This window comes from Cetorhinus maximus, chromosome 11, assembly GCF_964194155.1.
Source record: "Cetorhinus maximus chromosome 11, sCetMax3.hap1.1, whole genome shotgun sequence".
Taxonomy (NCBI): domain Eukaryota; kingdom Metazoa; phylum Chordata; class Chondrichthyes; order Lamniformes; family Cetorhinidae; genus Cetorhinus; species Cetorhinus maximus.
In genome coordinates, this window is record NC_135889.1 from 125,915,282 (window position 1) to 125,934,439 (window position 19,158).

At 50.8% G+C, this 19,158-nt stretch overlaps 1 protein-coding gene across 10 annotated transcripts in view; it reads left to right on the forward strand.

The window, feature by feature from the left end:
- tns1b (tensin 1b) overlaps window positions 1-19,158 on the forward strand; it is a 662,464-nt gene that overhangs the window by 461,395 nt on the left and 181,911 nt on the right. For 9 of the 10 annotated variants that reach the window (XR_013578019.1, XM_078552748.1, XM_078552745.1 and 6 more), the window contains one exon: window positions 12,755-12,804. Coding sequence is in view for 9 of the 10 variants with exons in the window: in XM_078552748.1 (XP_078408874.1) it covers window positions 12,755-12,804 (50 nt within the window). In the remaining variant the exon portion in view is untranslated. Of the gene's footprint in view, window positions 1-339; window positions 665-12,754; window positions 12,805-19,158 lie in introns of those variants that run through there. The other variant, XM_078552753.1, reaches the window with a different exon arrangement.

The window sequence follows — 19,158 nt, forward strand, 5'->3', positions numbered from 1 at the left end:
CCCCTTTAAACTGTAAGAATCCTCTCCCTCACTCACCCCCCAAAGTGCGGGACTCCTCCCTGTCAGCTTCCTCTTCTGCCAAAACCTGAGCTTTGTGTCAGTTAATCACTGTTCTCTGACTTACCTTTTTCTCTTCTCAATGTGGTCGAGAGCTGTAGTGTTGAGTCTGCTGTGAAAGAGTTAAGGTCTCATTTCCTGTGCCTTGATAAGACATTTTTGAGGTGCTTCACTCTGAAGCATTAATGGCATTAGGCACTAGTTAGTGCTATCAGCTGATATACACATGACCCTGGTTGTCAGTATGGAGGGGGTGGGTATTATTAGGGAGGAGGAAAGTGCAGCAAAAAACAAGCAAAGGGAGTGTTGATGTTGTGGTCTCGTTGTTAACCACAAGGGAAGGAAGGAAGGAATGGAAACAAGAGAGCAAAAGCTGTTCAATGTCGTGAAGCACAGAGAACGATATCTGTCAACGTTGTTCAAGAAAACTACATGTCTTGTTTAACATGATCGATCACAAGTGACTGGATCTAAAATATAAACAAAATTAAGGAACCTCGGTCCCTGGCTGCAGGCTGGCTGTTCCTTTCTCGTTGGCTGTGGGCTTTGAGATAAGATCGCAGAGAGAACAATGTCCTGGAGGTGGAGTTGGAGGAGCCTTTCACAGGTACCAAATGTAAGGGAGGGGTTGGGATGGGAGAGGAAAGGAGGAGAGAGAGAGAAATGAGAGCAGTGGAGAAAGAAGATTGAGAAGGAGAGGGAGGGAAGAGATGTAAGAAGGAGATAAAGAGAGAGGGGGAATGATGGCGGGAAAGAGAGTGAAGCAACGACAGAGGGAAGAACAAGGAGGATGAGAGAGTGAGTTGAAGCATATGTAGCTCAAATGAGAGGGAGATGAAGAGAGTGAGAGAGAGCTGTAGGAATAAAGAGAGGGACAGGGAAACCTGGAGAGAGAAAAAGAGCTTGAGCCAAACATCTTGGAAATCTTAATGCGTGAGTTTATTCTGTCTGTGCTGTAAATGAGTTTAAAAGTTTGGCTGTTCAGATCGAGGGTTGTCGACGGCTGTTAGAATATGCGATTGCTGAAGATTTTATTTGACACAATCCTTATATGCGTGGTTGCTGTTTGAGTCTGTAGTTGGGAGGAAGCTCTTATATTTTCCCTCTCTGTGACTGGAACCGTGGCAGTTTCTGGAGAAAATCCTTCTGCTGAATTGGATAATTGCAGCAGACTGGCTGGGGGAGTAGGGTGGTGCCTGGGGGTGTATGATTGGGAGGGGGAGGGGATTGGACGAGGTTTGTCACGTGACCAGTGTTCTTGTGCTTACCCCATTAGCTGTGAGGGAAAACTCGCTATCCGCTGCCCTTTGAGGAATCTAAGAGATCTCCCTGAGCAAGGGGCCTGTTAGGGAAATGTCCTCTTGCTCTCATTACCCCCACCCTTGTGTGGAGCAAAGGATAACAGATTCAAGAGTCCAGATGCTTTCTGGAGGCACCACAGGCTGGAAGTTCCCCTCCAAGTCACTCACCATCCTGACTTGGAAATATATCTCCGTTCCTTCACTGTCGATGGGTCAAATTCCTGGAACTCCCTCCCTAACAGCACTGTGGGTGTACCTTCACCACATGGACTGCAGCGGTTCAAGAAGGCAGCTCACCACCACCTTCTCAAGGGCAATTAGGGATGGGCAATGAATTCTTGACTTAGTAGCGACACCTGGACCTTAGGAATGAATAAAGAAATAAACTGAAATTTTTCACAGAGGTGGTGAACCTACACCCCAGCTGAAAAGTTGGGGCGAACCTGCCTCTGCACAGCCGGGAAGCCCCATCCTAATTTTCAGCCTGTCACCCTGTTAATTGGCTCAGGTTGTGGCTTCTACCCTCATCTGGAAGGAAGTCCTGCCTCTGATCGCTGCTGGCCAGCTGATTGGCTAGCAGCTCCTAAGTCACAACAAGGCGAGGGGGGGTGGTGGCATCTGGTGGGGACTCTAGCCAGACCCCACCAGAATCATCACTGGAGGCTGGACATGGAGCTAAGTGGGGTAGTTTTGCCGGGATCAGTCAGGCAGGCCCAGGTGAGGGGATTGGGGGGGCCACAATCGGGTGGCTGGTGGGAGGGTGATCACTGTTGCGGAAGGGTCTCCATTGGGTACAGGGTGCTCGAACAGGAGACCATACATCCATAGAACACTACAGCACAGAAAAACAGGCCATTCGGCCCTTCTAGTCTGTGCCGAAATATTATTCCGCTAGTCCCATTGACCTGCACCTAGTCCGTAACCCTCCAAACCTCTCCCATCCATGTATCTATGTAATTTATTCTTAAAACTTAAGAGTGAGCTCGCATTTACCATGTCAGATGGCAGCTCCTTCCACACTCTCACCACTCTGAGTGAAGAAGTTCCCCCTAATGTTCCCCCTAAACCTTTCCCCTTTCACCCTAAAGCCATGTCCTCTCGTGTTTATTTCTCCTAATCTAAGTGGAAAGAGCCTACTCGCATTTACTCTGTCTATACCCCTCACAATTTTGTAAACTTCTATCAAATCTCCCCTCATTCTTCTACGCTCCAAGGAATAAAGTCCTAACCTGTTTAACCTTTCCCTGTAACTCAACTCCTTAAGACGCGGCAACATCCTAGTAAATCTTCTCTGCACTCTCTCAATCTTACTGTTATCCTTCCTGTAGTTAGGCGACCAGAACTGCACACAATGCTCCAAAGTTGGCCTCACCAATGTCTTATACAACCTCACCATAACATCCCAACTCCTATACTCAATACTTTGATTTATGAAGGCCAGTATGCCAAAAACTTTCTTTACAACCTTGTCTACCTGTGACGCCACTTTCAGGGAATTATGTATCTGAACTCCCAGATCCCTTTGTTCCTCCGCACTCCTCAGTGCCCTACCATTTACTGTGTATGTCCTACCTTGGTTTTACCTTCCAAAATGTAACACCTCACACTTTTCCGCATTAAATTCCATCTGCCATTTTCTGGCCCATTTTTCCAGTTGGTCCAGATCTCTCTGCAAGCTTTGAAAGCCTTCCTCACTGTCCACAATGCCTCCAATCTTAGTGTCATCAGCAAACTTGCTGATCCAATTCACCACATTATCATCCAAATCATTGATATAGACAACAAACAACAATGGTCCCAGTACAGATCCCTGAGGCACACCACTAGTCACAGACCTCCAGTCTGAGAAGCAATCATCCACTACCACTCTCTGTCTTCTCCCACACAGCCAATTTCGAATCCAGTTTACAACCTCTCCATGGATACCAAGTGTCTGAACCTTCTGAACTAACCTCCCATGTGGGACCTTGTCAAAGGCCTTACTAAAGTCCATGTAGACAACATCCACAGCCTTTCCTTCATCTACTTTCTTGGTAACCTCCTCGAAAAACTCTACAAGGTTCGTTAAACACGACCTACCACGCACAAAGCCATGCTGACTATCCTTAATCAGCCCTTGGCTGTCCAAATAATTATATATCCGATCTCTCAGAACACCTTCCAATAATTTACCTACTACTGACGTCAGGCTCACTGGCCTGTAATTACCTGGTTTACTTTTGGAGCCTTTTTTAAACAACGGAACAACATGAGCTACCCTCCAATTCTCCGGCACCTCACCCGTGGCTAAGGACTTTTTAAATATTTCTGCCAGGGTCCCTGCAATTTCTACACTAGTCTCCCTCAAGGTCCGAGGGAATATCATGTCAGGCCCGGGGGATTTATCTACCTTTATTCGCTGTAAGGCAGCAAGCACCTCCTCCTCTTTAATCTCTATATGTTCCATGAAACTACTGCTTGTTTCCCTTCCTTCCTTATACACTATGCCAGTTTCCTGAGTAAATACTGATGCAAAAAAACTGTTTAAGATCTCCCCCATCTCGTGAGGCTCCACACATAGACGACCACTCTGATCTTCAAGGGGACCAATTGTGTCCCTTACTATCCTTTTACTCTTAATATACTTGTAGAAACCCTTCGGGTTTACCTTCACATTATCTGTCAAAGCAACCTCATGTCTTCTTTTTGCCTTCCTGATTTCCTTCTTTAGTATTTTCTTACATTTTCTATACTCTACGAGTACCTCATTTGCTTCTTGTTGCCTATACCTGCTATACACCTCTCTCTTCTTCTTAACCAGATCGCCAATATCCCTTCAAAACCAAGGTTCCCTATGCCTGTTAACTTTTCCTTTAATCCTGACAGGAACGTGCAAACTCTGCACTCTCAAAATTTCGCCTTTGAATGCCTTCCACTTACTGAACACATCCTTGCCAGAAAACAACTTATGCCAATCCACTCTTCCTAGATCCTTTCTCATTTCCACAAAATTGGCCTTTCTCCAATTTGGAATCTCAACTCGAGGACCAGACCTATCTTTATCCATAATTAACTTAAAACTAATGACATTGTGGTCACTGGACCCAAAATGTTCGCCTACACATACTTCTGGAGGTGTCAGCTGTGGCTCAGTTCATAGCACCCTCGCCTTTGAATCAGAAGGTTGTGGGTTCATGTCCCACTCCCGGAAACCAAAGAACTGTGAATGTACTCGAAAGAGTTACATGCGAACTGTTGATAACTCGAAAGAGTTACACATACTTCTGTCACCTGGCCTGTCTGGTTCCCTAATAGGAGATCAAGTATTGCATCCTCTCTCGTTGGTACCTCTATATATTGATTTAGAAAACTTTCCTGAACACATTTGACAAACTCCAAGCCATTCAGCCCTTTTACAGTATGGGAGTCCCAGTCAATATGTGGAAAGTTAAAATCTCCTACTATCACAACTTTCTGTTTCTTACATCGGTCTGCTATCTCTCTACAGATTTGCTCCTCCAATTCTCTCTGACTATTGGGCGGTCTATAATACAACCCTATTAGTGTGGTCACACCTTTCCCATTCCTCAGCTCCACCCATATGGCCTCTGTAGACGAGCCCTCCGGGCTGTCCTGCTTACGCACAGCTGTGATATTTTCCCTGACTAGTAATGCCACTCCTCCCCCTTTCATCCCTCCCCTTCTATCATGTCTGAAACAACGGAACCCCGGAACATTGAGCTGCCAGTCCTGCCCCACCTGCAACCAAGTCTCACTAATAGCAATAATGTCATAATCCCACGTGCAATCCACGCCCTAAGCACATCTGCCTTTCTGACAATACTCCTTGCATTGAAATAGATGCATCTGAGAACATTTCTATCACGTATGGACCCTTGATTTCTGTCTATACATGCATTCCTCGCTTGACCTTTATCCTCCTCCACCTCACTATCTGCTCTAACACTCTGGTTCCCCTCCCCCTGCAAATCTAGTTTAAACGCCCCGGAGCAGCACTAGCACACCTACCCGCAAGGATGTTAGTCCCTCTCCAGTTCAGGTGCAAACCGTCCCGTCGGAACAGGTCCCACCTTCCCTGGAACAGAGCCCAATCGTCAAGAAACATGAAGCCCTCCCTCCTGCACCATCTCTTGAGCCACGTATTTAGCTGCATTATCCTCCTATTTCTAGCCTCACCAGCACGTGGCACGGGTAGCACTCCTGAGATCGTAACCCTGGAGGTCCTGTCCTTCAACTTTGCACCTAATTCCCTAAACTCTCTTTGCAGGACCTCCTCCTCCTTCCTATCCACGTCATTGGTCCCTACATGGACCACGACATCTGGCTGTTCACCCTCCTGAGAATATTGAGAACTCGATCCGAGATATCGCGGACCCTGGCACCAGGGAGGCAACAGACCATCCGGGATTCTCGATCTCTCCCACAGAACCTCCTATCTGTCCCCCTGACTATCGAATCCCCTATCACTACTGCTCTCCTCTTTTCCCTCCCTCCTATCTGAGCTGAGGGTCCAGCCTCGGTGCCAGAGACACGACCACTACAACTTGTCCCTGGTAGGTCGTCCCCACCAACAGTATCCAAAACGGTATACCTATTGTTGATGGGAACGGCCACAGGGGTGCTCTGCTCTTTCTGTCTATTCCCCTTCCCTCTCCTGACATTCACCCAGCTGCCTGCCTCCTGACTTTTAGGGGTGACTGTCTCCCTGAAACTCCTGTCTATTACTGCCTCTGCCTCCCGAATGATCCGAAGTTCATCCAGCTCCAGCTCCAGTTCCCTAACTCGGCTTCTCAGGAGCTGTAGCTGGTTGCACCTTTTGCAGGTGTAGTCATCAGGGACAATTGTGCTGTCCATGACTTCCCACATGCTGCATTCTGAGCACTCGACTGCCCCGACTGCTGCCTCCATTACCTACTCCTAATTTACTTAAAAGGACTTTACCCGGCCCTACCCCACTGGGAGCAAGCTCGTACTCAACCTCTGCTCGCCTAAGCCTCTCGAGCCAAAGCCTCAAAGCTCCACTCCATCACTGGGCTACTCGCCCACTGGCCTCTCACAGGCTCGCCGCTCCTCTTCAGCTTCCCCTCCTTTTATTTTCAATCTCCGCGCTCTTTTTCAACTGACCTGCCTTCAAGATCTGCGCTCTTTTTCAATTGTTGAGTGCAAGAGTCCTTCTCCTTGATTCCCTCCTGAGTCGTGGTGACTGCGCTGACTTCTCCCAGAATGCTCCACTGTCAGGCTGCCAGTGTTTACCTGGCTGCCTTATCATGTGGGGTAGGCACAACCCCTCTGCCCCTGGTAAAATGCCAGCTGCGGCTGTAGGAGGAGGTCTTTATATGGCCCAGCACGTCACCCAATTTTACAGCCTTCCTCCAACTGCCTACCCGCTCCTGGGCGTGGGAGGGGCAGGGGCACAAAATTCCGGCCCTAGAGTGTTCAAAGAAGTTCCCAATAACTGGAAACCAACAAGTGCGTTTTTGTTTTTAGCACCTTGCTTTTCCAGATCTCGCTCAGCCAACCCTCCAGTGTCTCTAGGTTTAGGGGATTGTGAGGAGGCATATCATCCAGGGTTTCTGCCCCTGTATCATTATCCAGGATTTCCAGCTAGAAGGGGCAAGTGTGTAGACGCCAGGCATGGCTGTGATGCAGCCCAAGGTTGAATAGCTCGATTGTCAACATGGTCATGTGACAGCTCCCGCCTGAGCTCTTCTGCCCACACAGTCCCCCTCCTTCCCCACTTCTGTGCCCACTTGCAATCCACACTGGGCTAACCCAATGCAATTATTAAATTCAGGCAAACAATTTGCACCATATTTATTCTAACATCAGGGGTGGAAAAAATAGTAGAGGGTAATTCTCACGTGGAGAAGCATGGATTAATAAGAGACAACATGCATTTGTTAAAAGCAAATTGTGTCAGACTAACCTGACTGAGCTCACAGAATCACAGAATTTTAATGGCACAGAAGGAGGCCATTCGGCTCATTGTGCCTACATCAGCTCTCCAAATGAGTGTTTTGATGATGTAACGGGGATTGTTGGTGAAGTCTGCAATAAATGTTTGATATATGCACTTTTAAAAGGCATTTGGTGAAGGTGCCACATAACAGACTTATTGGGATAATAAAATCTCGTGGTATATCAAAGGAATGTTGGTAGCTGGAGTATGGAATTAGCTGAGGGATAGGAGACAGAGGGTGGAATCGTCCCAGATTTGCACAAAGTGCGGTGTGGGGGGTTGGAAACATACAAACATACGAAAAAGGAGCAGTAGTTGGCCATTCAGACCCTTGAGCCTGCTCCACCATCCAATAAAATCATGTCTGATCTCATAGCAAACTCAAAATTGAATCCTGCCTACCTCCGATAACCTACCACTCCCTTGCTTACCAAGAATCTATCCACTTCTACTTTTAAAAATACTCAAAGACTCTGCTTCCACCACCTTCCAAAGAGTTGCGACTCTGAGTGAAAACATTTCCCCTCATCTCTGTTTTAAATGGACGACCCCTCATTTTTAAACACTGACCCCTGGTTCTAGATTCTCCCACAAGAAGAAACATCCTCTCCACATCTACCCTGTCAAGGTCCCTCAGGATCTTATGTTTCAATCAAGTCACCTCTTACTCTTCTAAACTCCAGTGGATACAAGCCTAGCCTGTCCAACCTTACCTCATAAGACAACCCACCCATTCCAGGTATTAGCCTGGTAAACCTGCTCTGAACTGCTTCCAATGCATTTACATCCTTCCTTGCCCAGTGCCGCAAGAGGATGAATGTTCTCTGTTCTGCCAGGTTAAGTCACTCTTCTCATCACTCTCAACTCACACACTCACAAACCCATCACACATCCACAGGGATCTCACTCACTGCCAGTTCAAGGACAACACCATTCACTTTCTCACACACACCTTCATCTGTCCTGCGGATCGTGTCCTCACCCTGTCCGTGGCACTACTCACTACCCATAGGTGCTAGGCATCCTTTTCATTAGCCTGGCAGGCATCCTGTCACTCTCTCAATCTGTATTCATGCAAGACCAACTGGCACGCAACAAAATGGAGAGGTGGAGAAGTGCCTGACATCAAGGTCCTCAGAGACTTTGAAAACAGAGCCATCCAGCTGGCTGGCGAGGATCTGGACCAGTCCTGTGCTGACGGTGAGGTCGGTGCTGATCTACCAAGTGAGGATCCAGCAGTGCAACATCCATCAGACAACAATGCTGTGAGTGACGTGTCCTGTTTCACAGGCCACTGCCATGCATGAATTAGCTCCCCATGCTTTCGCAGGCACATCTGGGAAACAGCTGAGGGGGTCCACAAGCCAGTTCCTCAACTCAAGCCCTGAAAACACCTTAGAAGAGGAATCTGATGACACCCTAATTGAAGACCCGTTACAGCGCTCACCCACGCCCTCCACTGGCACAGAGACACACACCTCGTTCTAGAGTAGCCTCGGGGTCACAAGGGATGGTGGAGGAGTCCATCTGCCTTCAGGCTGAGGTGATAGCGCCGGCATGCCAATGCACCGAGGTCAACGCTGGTAGGCTGGCGGCTGCCATGGAGGCCTAGGTCCAGGACGTCACTGCTGCGCGGGCTGAACTCCAGCGCTGATGCCATAGTTGGCCTCCAACAGTGTGTACACGAGAGGGGTGCGGGCAGTTCGAGCTCACTCCAGATACCTCTTCTCCTTAAGCGGTCAGCCAGGGGCCCTCGGGCACCCATAGGGAGGAGGATCAGCAGGTGCACATTCTGGGCCCATCCATCCAGGTGACTCCAGGAGTGTACATCCCATCCGAATCCCCTCTTCCTGTGACCCCAGCAGCTCCAGCTCCACAGGCCGAGGAGGGTGCCACTGCCACACAGCAGGACCCCGAAAGCAGGCCAGGGCCCTCCAGAGGACGCCCACCAAAGTCATCACAGACAGGGCGTCGCAGTCAGCAGGCTGCCTCCACCTCTGCTGTGGATGTCCGGGGAGCACCAAGACATAGCAGCAGGGTTAGGAAAGTTTAGAAGATGCAGTTTCACTGCATGGGCACAAATGTTAATCACTTGTAATTAATGTTCACTATTGTCAATAAACTCCCAAGAATGTCTCCTTGTTCTGATGAGCAGTGTTCATGTCGTTCAGATGTGAAACCTTGGTTCCTGCACAAGATAAAGGCAATTGTCTCAGTCCAGGGCCTCTTCCCTGTGCTGTATGTAACCTTCAGACCAAAGTGATGGTCCAGCTTCACACTCACTGGGCACATTACTGATGTCTGCACCTCGGCGGTGCTGGTCATTGCTGCCAGAATGTTGTGGGCAGGTGCCACAGAGTTCCATCTTCTCTCCTGTGCTCTCAGCACCTTTGAGGTGGGGCTGGCCCCAATATCTTCAGCATCTGTGACCAGGGATGCTGTGCTCCTGAAGCGCTCAGGTGCTGAAGGCTGGCAAAAGATCAGGTGCTTTTAAAGTTTCACGGCTGCATCGACATGATATGACCCTGATCACAGAGCGCAAGCGAGCTGCCCTCAGCCAGACAGGAGTCAGATATTCAAAGAGGCTGTGTGAAGATCAATGGAGTGTCCTCACTGCATGTTGTCATCATCCTTCTGGAATCTAGTGACTAGTGGGCCTCCACTGCATCTCCATGACATGAGCCTAAGCACTGAGGGTATGTGCGCTGCCATCAGCCACACAGGAGTCAAACGTTCACAGATGCAAGGTGAGGATGTTAGGACTGTCCTCACTGCTTCCGTCACCCTATCTCGCCCCAACCCCCACCCCCCGACATGTGCTTGAGTATTTCCTTCAACCTGTGCTTCCTTGCCCTCCACCCCCCCAGCATGTGCTTGAGTGCTTACTTCAGTCTGTGCTGCCTTGCCTCTCACACCCTGACCCGCACTGGAGCCCTTACCCCGGCACCACACTGAAAACCAGCTGGGAAAAAGCGAATTGCCAGTGCCCATCCCCGAATGCGCAGCGCCTCTTCCTTGATGTCCTGCGGGTGATGCTTGTGAGCAAAGTTGTGTGCGCTTACCTCTGAGTTCCCCTCGAAGTTCAGCTCTCCAGGGGCACGCCATTTAAATGCAGTTGTGAAGCACATCGTTCTGAAGTCATGCCGAAGTGTGTGGTAAATTTGATGTGGGGGACTGATTCCAGCGAGCAGGGCTTATAATTAGATGGAAATGTATTAAAATGACATTCCCGAAATTGGACAGCAGGAAATGCGACCCGCCATTGACGGGTGAAGCGGAGGATTGCAAACTGGTTTCACAATGATGTAAAACTGATTTTTGGCCTTTGCGCCATATTGTTTCCCCCACCCCCCCCCAACCCCCAGCCCGCCATGACGCCCGATGCCAATGGGGCCGGAAAATTCCAGCGAGGGACTAGTAGTGAACAGATATTTTTTTCTGACTGGAGGGACAGAGTCCTCTGCAGTCTGTTTTAGTTTCATTGCTTTCCTTGTTAGATGTAAATGACCTGATTTTAGGGATAGGGGGCCAGTTGTGAAGTTGTGGATGATATAAAACTTTGTAATGTATCAAATAGTGAGCAGGATAGTCACAGATTTCAGTAAAACAGAGACACGCTGGTGAAATGGGCAGGCACATGGCAGATGCAGTTTGATGTGACAGGTGTAAAGTGATACACTTTTGGAGAGGCAGTATAATCTAAATGGTTTGGCTTTGAGAGGGTGCAAGAGCAGAGAGACCTGGGGAGTTCATATCCACAAACCCTCAAAGGTGACAGGCAGTTGAAAGGAAAAAAAAAACAGGTTTGCATTTTATAAAACACCAGTCATGACCTCAGAATGTCCCAGAGTGCTTCACAGACAATAATGTACTCTTGAAATGCAGTCACTGTTGTAATGTAGGCAAGTGAAATGGGATACTTGGCTTTAAATAGGAGCATTGAATATGAAAAGAAAGAAATCATGTTAACCCTTTACAAATCATTGGTTAGGCCTCAGCTGGGGTGTCATGCCCAATACCGGACATCAGACTTGAGGAGGATGTCAGAGGAGATTGATATCTGGGTGATTCCCTGATCCGGGATAATATCCGGTTTGAGGGACATGAGTAACGTGGAGAGACTGGAGAAGCTGGGACAGTTCCCCTTAGAGCAGAGAAGATTAAGGGGAGATTTAAAAGAGGGGTTTAAAATTGCGAGGGGTTTTGGTAGAGCAAATAAGGAGGATCTATTTCCTCTGTCATGTAGGTCACTGAGCAGAAATCACAAGATTTAAAATAATTGGTAAAAGGAACAAGAGGGTGAATGAGGACAAATTCCCTCAGGAGCCCCGCATTGAGAGAGTGCAGTCCTCTCCTGTTGACAGCTTGGAGTGAGCAAGTATGTTGGGTATGATGATGATCAGCTGAACTCCAGGGAATCCAATCCTGTCTGTGCAGCGTCCCAGTGCTGCTGGTTGCTCGTCTGAGAGTTGGCAAAATTTCAGGCTGAGGAGAAGTGAAGCATCAGTAGCTTGCTTGACATAACTGTGCATCCATTAGTTAGCTTGTGTTTGGAGATATCCCGACTGTAAAGACCCTGTAATACAGAAGGTAAGGGACAGGCAGCTGTGAGTATGTTGAGGGTTGGGCTTCACACCTTTCTGCTGCATTTGGTGTGACTCTGTGAAGCCTCGCAGGGTCGAGTGCAGGGAGGAGCACATGGTGTGAGGAGTCCTGTCGGGAGGCCGCAGCCTGGCCTCCTTCTAGTGACGTTTCAGTTCTTCTGCAAAAACAGGGAGTGAAGAGGGTTTTTTCCCATTAGGAAAGATACTGTGCTCAGTCTGACCTCATGTGGTAGTGATTGTACTGGAGGTATAATCCAGAGACGGTGAGTTCAAATCCTATCACATCAATTTGAGGTTTGCTCTTAAGTTTACAACAAATTAGCTGGAAATAACCGGTTGGCCTCAGTGAGTGATGGTGAAGCTGTCCAAATTGTTGTAAAAAATGGTTCCCCTTTAGGAAGGGAAACCAGGCACCCTTATGGCTGATATGTAACTTCAGTCCCACACCAACATGACCATCTGAAGTGTCGGAGCAAAGCACTCAGTTGTATCAAATCATCACCAGCGGTTCCAAAAGGCTCCCCACCAGGGCAGCCAGGAATGGGTAATAAATGTCAGCCTTTCCAGGGCTGCCCACATCCTGTGAATGAATAATAAAAGGGGAGCGACAACAGGGAGTAAAGTACAGGAATGGCAACAAGCAAATAATAACAAGCAAAGTGTAACTTTTGTGATGAAACCAATCCTTTAAATTCCCTTTGCCCTTTATTAATGGGCTCCCAGCGTCCCAGACAGACTGCAGAATGGATGGGATCCTTAAATCCACTCAAACGAGGCAGGAATGAGGCGTTTGATGAATGCGGTCCTCATTTCTCTCTCTTTTCTTAATGTAGGGCTCCACCAAATCAACCAAGAGTCTTCCGTCACGGCACAGACCCTCCCGGTAAGGAACATGTTTGCTGCCGCCTCTGTGCATCACCTTGTGTTTGTCTCTCTCTATGTCTCTCTATTTGTGTGAGTGAGTGTTCCTTTGTGTCTTTGATTTTTTTTGACTGGTTCATGGGATGTGGGCATCACTGGCTAGGCCAGCATTTATTGCCCATCTCTAATTGCCCTTGTTCAGAGGGCATTTAGAAGTCAACCACATTTCTGTGGGTGTGTGTGTCATGTAGGCCAGACCAGGGTAAAGATGGCCGATGGGATTTTATGACAATTGATAATGGTTTCATTAAGCTTTTAATTCCAGAATTTTATTGGATTCAAATTTCACCATCTGCCGTGGTGGGATTCGAACCCAGGCCCCAAGAGCATTACCCTGGGTCTCTGGTATACTAGACCTGTGACAATACCACTTTGCCACTGCCAATGGGGTCAGAAGCAGCATAAGATCCCAATGTCGGAGTCCTGATGCCCACTGGAAAATTCAGCCCCTTAGCGAACATGAGTGCATGTTTCAGTACGTGCTTATGTGTGTCTCTGTGCCCGTGTCTCTGTGCCCGTGTCTCTGTGCCCTTGTCTCTGTGCCCGTGTGTGTCTATCTGTGCCCGTGTGTGTCTGTGTGTGTGTATGCCTCTGTCTGTGTGTCTGTGTGTGTCTCTGCGTCTACGCCTCTGCGTGTGTGTGTGTCTGCGCCTCTGCGTGTGTGTGTGTCTGCGCCTCTGCGTGTGTGTGTGTCTGCGCCTCTGCGTGTGTGTGTGTCTGCGCCTCTGCGTGTGTGTGTGTCTGCGCCTCTGCGTGTGTGTGTGTCTGCGCCTCTGCGTGTGTGTGTGTCTGCGCCTCTGCGTGTGTGTGTGTCTGCGCCTCTGCGTGTGTGTGTGTGTCTGCGCCTCTGCGTGTGTGTGTGTGTCTGCGCCTCTGCGTGTGTGTGTGTGTGTCTGCGCCTCTGCGTGTGTGTGTGTGTGTGTCTGCGCCTCTGCGTGTGTGTGTGTGTGTGTCTGCGCCTCTGCGTGTGTGTGTGTCTGCGCCTCTGCGTGTGTGTGTCTGCGCCTCTGCGTGTGTGTGTCTGCGCCTCTGCGTGTGTGTGTGTCTGCGCCTCTGCGTGTGTGTGTGTCTGCGCCTCTGCGTGTGTGTGTGTCTGCGCCTCTGCGTGTGTGTGTGTCTGCCTCTGCCTCTGCGTGTGCCTCTGCGTGTGCCTCTGCGTGTGCCTGTGCGTGTGTGTGTGTCTGTGTGCCTCTGCGTGTGTGCGTGCCTCTGTGTGCGTGTGTGTGTGTGCCTCTGTGTGCGTGTGTGTGTGTGCCTCTGTGTGCGTGTGTGTGTGCCTCTGTGTGCGTGTGTGTGTGTGCCTCTGCGTGCGTGTGTGTGTGTGCCTCTGCGTGCGTGTGTGTGTGTGCCTCTGCGTGCGTGTGTGTGTGTGCCTCTGCGTGCGTGTGTGTGTGTGCCTCTGCGTGCGTGTGTGTGTGTGCCTCTGCGTGCGTGTGTGTGTGTGCCTCTGCGTGCGTGTGTGTGTCTGCCTCTGCGTGCGTGTGTGTGTCTGCCTCTGCGTGCGTGTGTGTGTCTGCCTCTGCGTGCGTGTGTGTGTCTGCCTCTGCGTGCGTGTGTGTGTCTGCCTCTGCGTGCGTGTGTGTGTCTGCCTCTGCGTGCGTGTGTGTGTCTGCCTCTGCGTGCGTGTGTGTGTCTGCCTCTGCGTGCGTGTGTGTGTCTGCCTCTGCGTGTGTGTGTGTGTGTGTGTGTCTGCCTCTGCGTGTGCGTGTGTGCGTGTGTGTGTGCCTCTGCGTGTGCGTGTGTGCGTGTGTGTGTGCCTCTGCGTGTGCGTGTGTGTGCGCCTCTGCGTGTGCGTGTGCCTCTGCGTGTGCGTGTGTGTGCGCCTCTGCGTGTGCGTGTGTGTGTGTGTGTGTGCCTCTGCGTGTGTGTGTGTGCCTCTGCGTGTGTGTGTGTGTGTGTGTGCCTCTGCGTGTGTGTGTGTGTGTGTGCCTCTGCGTGTGTGTGTGTGTGTGTGTGTGCCTCTGCGTGTGTGTGTGTGTGTGTGTGTGTGCCTCTGCGTGTGTGTGTGTGTGTTTGTGCCTCTGCGTATATGTGTGTGTGTGTGTTTGTGCCTCTGCGTATATGTGTGTGTGTGTGTGTGTGTGCCTCTGCGAATATGTGTGTGTGTGTGTGCGTATATGTGTGTGTGTGTGTGCGTATATGTGTGTGTGTGTGTGCCTCTGCGCGTGTGTGTGTGTGTGTGCGCCTCTGCGCGTGTGTGTGTGTGTGTGTGTGCGCCTCTGCGTGTGTGTGTGTGCCTCTGCGTGTGTGTGTGTGTGTGCCTCTGCATGTGCGTGTTTGTGTGTGTGTGCCTCTGCGTGTGCGTGTGTGTGTGTGTACCTCTGCGCGTGTGTGTGTGTGTGTGTGTGTGTGTGTGTGCCTCTGCGTTTATGTGTGTGTGTGTTTGTGCCTCTGCGTATATGTGTGTGTGTGTGTTTGTGCCTCTGCGTATATGTGTGTGTGTGTGTGTGTGTGTGTGCCTCTGCGCGTGTGTGTGTGTGTGTGCCTCTGCGCGTGTGTGTGTGTGTGTGCCTCTGCGCGTGTGTGTGTGTGTGTGCCTCTGCGCGTGTGTGTGTGTGTGTGCCTCTGCGCGTGTGTGTGTGTGTGTGTGCCTCTGCGCGTGTGTGTGTGTGTGTGCCTCTGCACGTGTGTGTGTGTGTGTGTGCCTCTGCGCGTGTGTGTGTGTGCCTCTGCGCGTGTGTGTGTGTGTGTGTGCCTCTGCGCGTGTGTGTGTGCCTCTGCGCGTGTGTGTGTGTGTGTGCCTCTGCGCGCGTGTGTTTGTGTGTGTGTGCCTCTGCGCGTGTGTGTGTGTATGTGCCTCTGCACGTGTGTGTGCGTGTGTGTGTGTGTCTGCCTCTGCGTGTGTGTGTGTGTGTGTGTGTGTGTGCCTCTGCGTGTGTGTGTGTGTGTGTGTGCCTCTGCGTGTGTGTGTGTGTGTGCCTCTGCGTGTGCGTGTGTGTGTGTGTGTGCCTCTGCGTGTGCGTGTGTGTGTGTGTGTGCCTCTGCGTGTGCGTGTGTGTGTGTGTGCGCACCTGTGCGTGTGTGTGTGCCTCTGCGTGTGCGTGTGCCTCTGCGTGTGCGTGTGTGTGTGCCTCTGCGTGTGTGTGTGCCTCTGCGTGTGCGTGTGTGTGTGTGTGTGCCTCTGTGTGTGCGTGTTTGTGTGTGTGTGCCTCTGCGTGTGCGTGTGTGTGTGTGTGTGTGTGTGTACCTCTGCGCGTGTGTGTGTGTGTGTGTGTGTGTGCCTCTGCGTGTGTGTGTGTGTGTGTGCCTCTGCGTGTGTGTGTGTGTGTGTGCCTCTGCGTGTGTGTGTGTGTGTGTGCCTCTGCGTGTGTGTGTGTGTGTGCCTCTGCGTGTGTGTGTGTGTGTGCCTCTGCGTGTGTGTGTGTGTGTGTGTGTGTGCCTCTGCGCGTGTGTGTGTGTGTGCCTCTGCGCGTGTGTGTGTGTGTGTGTGTGTGTGTTCCTCTGCGCGTGTGTGTGTGTGTGTGTGCCTCTGCGCGTGTGTGTGTGTGTGTGTGTGCGTGTGTGTGTGCCTCTGCGCGTGTGTGTGTGCGTGTGTGTGTGCCTCTGCGCGTGTGTGTGTGTGTGTGTGCCTCTGCGCGTGTGTGTGTGTGTGTGTGTGTGTGTGTGCCTCTGCGTGTGTGTGCGTGTGTGTGTGTGCCTCTGCGTGTGTGTGTGCCTCTGCGTGTGCGTGTGAGTGTGTGTGTGCCTCTGCGTGTGCGTGTGTGTGTGTGTGTGCCTCTGCGCGTGTGTGCGTGTGTGTGCCTCTGCGTGTGTGTGCCTCTGCGTGTGTGTGCCTCTGCGTGTGTGTGTGCGCCTCTGCGTGTGTGTGTGCGCCTCTGCGTGTGTGTGTGCCTCTGCGTGTGTGTGTGCCTCTGCGTGTGCCTCTGCGTGTGTGTGTGCCTCTGCGTGTGTGTGTGTGTGTGCCTCTGCGTGCGCGTGTGTGTGTGCCTCTGCGCGTGTGTGTGTGTGTGTGCCTCTGCGTGTGTGTGCGTGTGTGTGTGTGCCTCTGCGTGTGTGTGCGTGTGTGTGTGTGCCTCTGCGTGTGTGTGTGCCTCTGCGTGTGTGTGTGTGTGTTTGTGTGTGCCTCTGCGTGTGTGTGTGTGTGTTTGTGTGTGCCTCTGCGTGTGTGTGTGTTTGTGTGTGCCTCTGCGTGTGTGTGTGTTTGTGTGTGCCTCTGTGTGTGTGTGCGCCTCTGTGTGTGTGTGCGCCTCTGTGTGTGTGTGCGCCTCTGTGTGTGTGTGTGCGCCTCTGTGTGTGTGTGCGCCTCTGTGTGTGTGTGCGCCTCTGTGTGTGTGTGCGCCTCTGTGTGTGTGTGCGCGCCTCTGTGTGTGTGTGCGCGCCTCTGCGTGTGTGCGCGCGCCTCTGCGTGTGTGCGCGCGCCTCTGCGTGTGTGCGCGCGCCTCTGCGCGTGTGCGCGCGTGTGTGCGCCTCTGCGCGTGTGCGCGCGTGTGTGCGCCTCTGCGCGTGTGCGCGCGTGTGTGCGCCTCTGTGCGTGTGTGTGTGTGCGCCTCTGTGCGTGTGTGTGTGTGCGCCTCTGTGCGTGTGTGTGTGTGCGCCTCTGTGCGTGTGTGTGTGTGCGCCTCTGTGCGTGTGTGTGTGTGCGCCTCTGTGCGTGTGTGTGTGTGCGCCTCTGTGCGTGTGTGTGTGTGCGCCTCTGTGCGTGTGTGTGTGTGCGCCTCTGTGCGTGTGTGTGTGTGCGCCTCTGTGCGTGTGTGTGTGTGCGCCTCTGTGCGTGTGTGTGTGTGCGCCTCTGTGCGTGTGTGTGTGTGCGCCTCTGTGCGTGTGTGTGTGCGCCTCTGTGCGTGTGTGTGTGCGCCTCTGTGCGTGTGTGTGTGCGCCTCTGTGTGTGTGTGTGCGCCTCTGTGTGTGTGTGTGTGCGCCTCTGTGTGTGTGTGCGCCTCTGTGTGTGTGTGTGCGCCTCTGTGTGTGTGTGTGCGCCTCTGTGTGTGTGTGCGCCTCTGTGTGTGTGTGCGCCTCTGTGTGTGTGTGCCTGTGTGTTTGCATCTGCGCCTGTGCATCTGTATGTGTGTGTGTGCGCCTGTGCGTCTGTGTGAGTGTTTGTGTGTCTGTGTGCGTATTGCACTGACTCTTTTCAGTTCTCCTTAACATTTTCTGCCAGTCCTGTGGGATATCATTTTCATTGCTGAAGTGTAAAGTGGTCAGTCTGGAATTAATCAAAAAATCCACAAGTTGATATTCTATGGAAAGTGATTAAATCCTTTAGAATTCAGCAATTGGAACAGAGTGCCAGCTACTCAAACCCGTCACTTGTTTCAACATTAACTAAAAATAACTTGTATACCAGAGTGAGTGTCAACTACCCATAGCATAGCCGTACTGTTGAGAACAGCTGTGACTCGGTGTAGGTGAAAGTGAATCATTCCCTTTTACCTGCTGTGTTGTACAGGTATAGCAGGGCCGCACATGTAAAGATCTGTGTGAATTGTTCCCTTGTACAATAAAAAACACAATTTGCATTTACATAGCAGCTTAAACTTAGTGAAACCTCCCAAAGGGGCTTCACAGCAGTGATTATCAGACAAAATTTGACACTGAGCCACATAAGGAGGTATTAGGTCAGATGACTAAATGCTTGGTCAAAGAGGGAGACTTTAAGGAGCATCTTAACGGAGGAGAGAGAGGTAGAGAGGCAAAGAGGTTCAGGGAGTTCCAGAGTTGGGGCCTAGGCAGCTGAAAGAACAGCCGCCAATGGTGGAGTAATTAAAATCGGGAAGCACAAGAGGCCAGAATTAGATGAGCGCAGATATCTCGGAGGGCTGTGGGGCTGGAGGAGATTACAGAGATAGGGAGGGGTGAGGCCATGGAGGGACTTGAAAACAAGGATGAGAATTTTAAAATCGAGGTGTTTCTTGACCAAAAGACATTGAGTCAGTGAGCACAGGAGTGTTGGATGAACAGGACTTGGCATGAGTTAAGACACAGCAGCAGAGGTTTGGATGATCTCGAGGTAGAATGTAGGAGCCTGGATGTGACAAAAACATGATGGATTCAGCAGCAGATGAGCTGAGGCAGGGGTGCAACAAACAGTGTAACAATAGTCTTAGTGATGGCTTATCTCTGGGGAGATGGGACTTGTATAGGCCAGAGGGGTTCCACATTTAGGGGACAGCGACCATTGTATCGTAAGGTTTAGGCTGACTATGGAAAAAGACAAAGAACAATCCAGAGTAAGAAAAATTAACTGGGGGAAAGCCAAGTTCAATGGGGCAAGAACAGATCTGGGCTAAATAAATTGGAACCAAAGGTTGGCATGAAAATGGATAGCTGAACAATGGGCTACCTTCGAAGAAGAGATGGTCCAGGCACAGTCAAGGTA